This window comes from Pteropus alecto, unplaced genomic scaffold (assembly GCF_000325575.1).
Source record: "Pteropus alecto unplaced genomic scaffold, ASM32557v1 scaffold88, whole genome shotgun sequence".
In the NCBI taxonomy this organism is placed as follows: Eukaryota; Metazoa; Chordata; class Mammalia; order Chiroptera; family Pteropodidae; genus Pteropus; species Pteropus alecto.
Window position 1 is genome coordinate 13,908,449 of NW_006494611.1, and position 3,569 is coordinate 13,912,017.

General features: G+C 52.6%; 1 protein-coding gene across 1 annotated transcript in view; it reads right to left on the reverse strand.

The window, feature by feature from the left end:
* Window positions 1-3,569, reverse strand: part of FFAR4 (free fatty acid receptor 4) — a 33,718-nt gene that overhangs the window by 17,353 nt on the left and 12,796 nt on the right. The window contains exon 2 of the mRNA XM_015599869.2: window positions 3,012-3,566. Within this exon, the coding sequence (XP_015455355.1) occupies window positions 3,012-3,566 (555 nt within the window). The remainder of the gene's footprint in view (window positions 1-3,011; window positions 3,567-3,569) is intronic.

Consider the following 3,569-nt stretch of genomic DNA (forward strand, 5'->3'; position numbering starts at 1 on the left):
GGGGTTAGTTAGTTCTCTCAGCTGGTGGTGTGGGTAGGAAAATGTCTCCCATCCAAAACCTTCATATTTCATGAAGCCAGGAGTAGAGGACTGAGAAAACAAGACTTTGCTAATTTTAATGTGAGACTCAGTTCAGTCTAGACCAGATCTTTCTCCTTTTTTTAAATGGCCACATTCTCCCCAACATCCCCCGCCCCACCTTTTTTTTCATTTCTCATTCCTTTCAACTTATTTCCCAGAGCACTGAGCCTGTTTGCTCACCTGTAAGACAAGCTGTTTCCTGCATGCTCAGGTCACAGCCTTTGTGGAAACGGGGAGTTTGTTGGTTTAACTGGCAGGTGTATGTGTGGGTGGTGGAGGAAGACAAAGAGGATGGAGAACGGGAAAGGACTATAGAGGTTTCATGACAAGCTCCCTCTCCCTACCTCTACTATTTTAAGGGAACAGGGCTCCTGTAGCCAACTCACCTGGCCCCCAATCTTCTGAGGTGCCGTGCAGGTCCATTCTCTCCCTGTGGCTTTGCCCAAATTTCTCTTCCAAGGCTCTGAAGACCAAGGAAGTGTTTCTGCCTTTAAACAAGAGGGGCCTGTGTGCCCGACCCCAAGGAGAACAGAGGGAAGGCCACCACAACACAGATCTCCAGAGAAGCACCTTGCAGTACAACTCTGGTCATTCTGGAAGTGGAATGTAGGAGGTTTTGACCACACACAGATGTCCTACCAGGGGTAAAATACAAAGCGGCGAGACATGGAAGGTCCGTCATCTGTGCAAAAGACTCCTCACTCAAACATTCACCTGTGTCCATGCCAGCAACCAGTTTTGGTCTGAGCTTTTGGCCTACAGGTGACATGAGGCTCATTTTTTAGTGTTATTCGCAGTTAAATAGAAGTGTACCTAAAACAACTGTAAAAGGGAGAGGCACGAGGTACACATCTGGAAATCTAAGATGCCCTTAAGATATATTCTATTTGATCCTTAATTCCCTGAGTGTTAATTTTTCTGTAAGAAAAAAAGTGGGGAGAAATCCCTCAAATTCTGTGGAAAACACAGAAATTCTGTAATTCAGTGAGAGAATAACTTAAAAAATCAGAAGACTGATGGCAGAACCCTAGCTTCCAGCTGATCCAATTGGTCTGAGATGAGGCCTGGTCTTTTGCTTATTTGAGAGGCATCTATGTGACCCATCTTAATTCTCAGGTGTAATCTGGTCTGAGGAAGGACAAACCTGCCAAGTAAGCTAGGATCTTTGGTCTGCCCATGTTGGTGTCACCCACCAGTTCAGCTAATCCCAGCTTTCCCGGTCCCCACTTGAGGTGACATGCCACAGGCTTACATATTTTTTGATCAAGTGCCACAGGCTTGAGACAGTTCTAGCCTGTTAGTCACAAAACAAAACAAATAGGCAAAAATCCCCAAATGTATTACACATAGAAATAAATTATCAAGAGGCTTTTAAGTTTTATTTGTGTTAAAAGAAAAAAAAAGATATTGCTTACGCAGGATGCAGATCCTCCCCCCCAAGGCCCCCCCACACACACACACACACTAATAAAGCCCTGTGTGACACTGGTGGGTGACACCAACATGGTCTGAGGAAACCCCCAGAAAAGCCCACCTCTGCAAACTGACTGAAGGACACACCCGGGGGGCAGGGGGCGTCCCCTGTTCAGACTGTGTTCACCTCCAGAGCTTGAAGTCTTCCCCCGAGTGACTTCTCATTCCCCTCTGACTCCCTACCTTCCCATCCACTTCTGGCCACTGCACAGGTTTCTCTTTGGGTTTGTAAGGAGCTTGCTCAGGGTGCCCCACGCTCCCTCCTGGTGCTCAGGTTGAGTTTTCGTGGTCGCGCGACCTCTCTAGGGGAAAGGAAGGGCAAAGAATCCAGCCTCCGCAGACCCTAGGGGAAGCTGAGCCCCGAGCGAGGGTTCATACCTTCCCGTAGGGGCGCACAGACCTGTATCCTTTTCCTGCCCCTTCCCGCGATGCGCAGAAAACCTAATACACAGGATAACAACCAGAACCGCCGGCCACTGTCCTACAACCCGGCCTGCGCCGGGGGTGAATCTCGGCGCGCAAACCCTGCAGCTGCGCAGCAAGCAGGCCAGCAACGTCAACCGACCAGCGCCCGCGATTCTGGAGCGCTGGACTGGAGTAGACCCGAGCCAATGTCATGAACTGTCTGAAGAACCTTTTTTAGACCGTGGACCACCCTCCTCAACTCCCTCCCCCACGATCCCAGTGACAACTCTGGGCGCGCTGCCCGGAATAAAGCTCATGGGCCCAGCTCATGCAGAACATTTCGGGTGCCCAAGATATTCTGAAACCACTCGTCATCCAAGTCTCTTAGGGTAAGATCCTGTGGTCTAGTCTAATCCTTTCGACTTGCAGTTGGAAAAATTGAGGCTCCAAGAGGAGAAGTCACAAGCCCCTTAGACACAGCACTGAGTCTGCGGTCCCTAGGTCTCCAATGCCCTTTCTCCCTGACCCATCCACATGCACCTGCCCGCGGGTTCTGAACCCTTGCTCAGACCTCACTGAATCTGCTAAGCACGATCTCAGCTCCTCGCACTAAGAGTGAGATATCCTGAGAGACTTATTTCTCTGTGTGCCTCTGCTTTCTCATCTGTAAAGTAGATGGTAAGAGGACCGTCGCACCCAGCGAGAAAGCAGAATTCAATATAATGTGATTAGCTACTCCCGATCCCCGAAGTTCTGGCTGGCTGGCTGTTAAGCACCCTGTTATTTCATTAACTTTGCAATAAAGAGTCAGTGCACTATACAGACATTTTGGGAACTCCACTTACATCTTTTTGGAGGGTGTTTGTGGGACCTACACTGCAGAGTTGCAGTGAAATATGAGATAAAACTTCACAGTACTGGGCACAGTGTCTGACACAGCAGTTAAGTGCAACAAATGGCCTATTACTGCTGTTGTTAATCCTCATCCCAGGTTACCGTTTCCTTCGGATCCCCGCCTACCAGCCCGCCCAGGACACCTGCCCGGAGCTCACCTGGTCGGTGCCGGGAAGGCGCTGCGGGACAACCTGGAAGAAGACGCAGAGGGGCAGCGTGGCGAGCGCGGAGTAGCCCCAGATGAGCGCGAGCATTGCCGCCCGCGCCCTCCGCCCCGGGCCTCGCACACCGCGCTGCAGGCGCACGATGCACACCATGCGCTCAAGGCTGACGGCCGCCAGCGTGAAGATGGTGACGCTGCCGCTCAGGCTCATTACGTAGAAGAGCAGGTGGCAGGCGACCGGGCCCAGCATCCAAGCCTCCGTCCAGCGCACGGCCAGCACCAGCGGGATGGCGCTGGTGAAGAGCAGGTCCGCGCAGAATAGGTTGAGCACCAGGCAGGCGGTGGTGCCGCGACGCCGTCGGCGCGCCAGCAGCACCAAAGCGCCCACGTTGCCCAGCAGCGACACCACAAAGATGAGCGCCAGTACGACGGTCTCCACGGCGCTCAGAACCAGCCGGTGGTCGCCCTTGACTTCGGAGAAGAAGGGGAAGCGGGTGCGGTTGGCCTGCTCCAGGCTGCGCGGGAGCCCGGTGCCCGCCGCCTGCGCGCACTC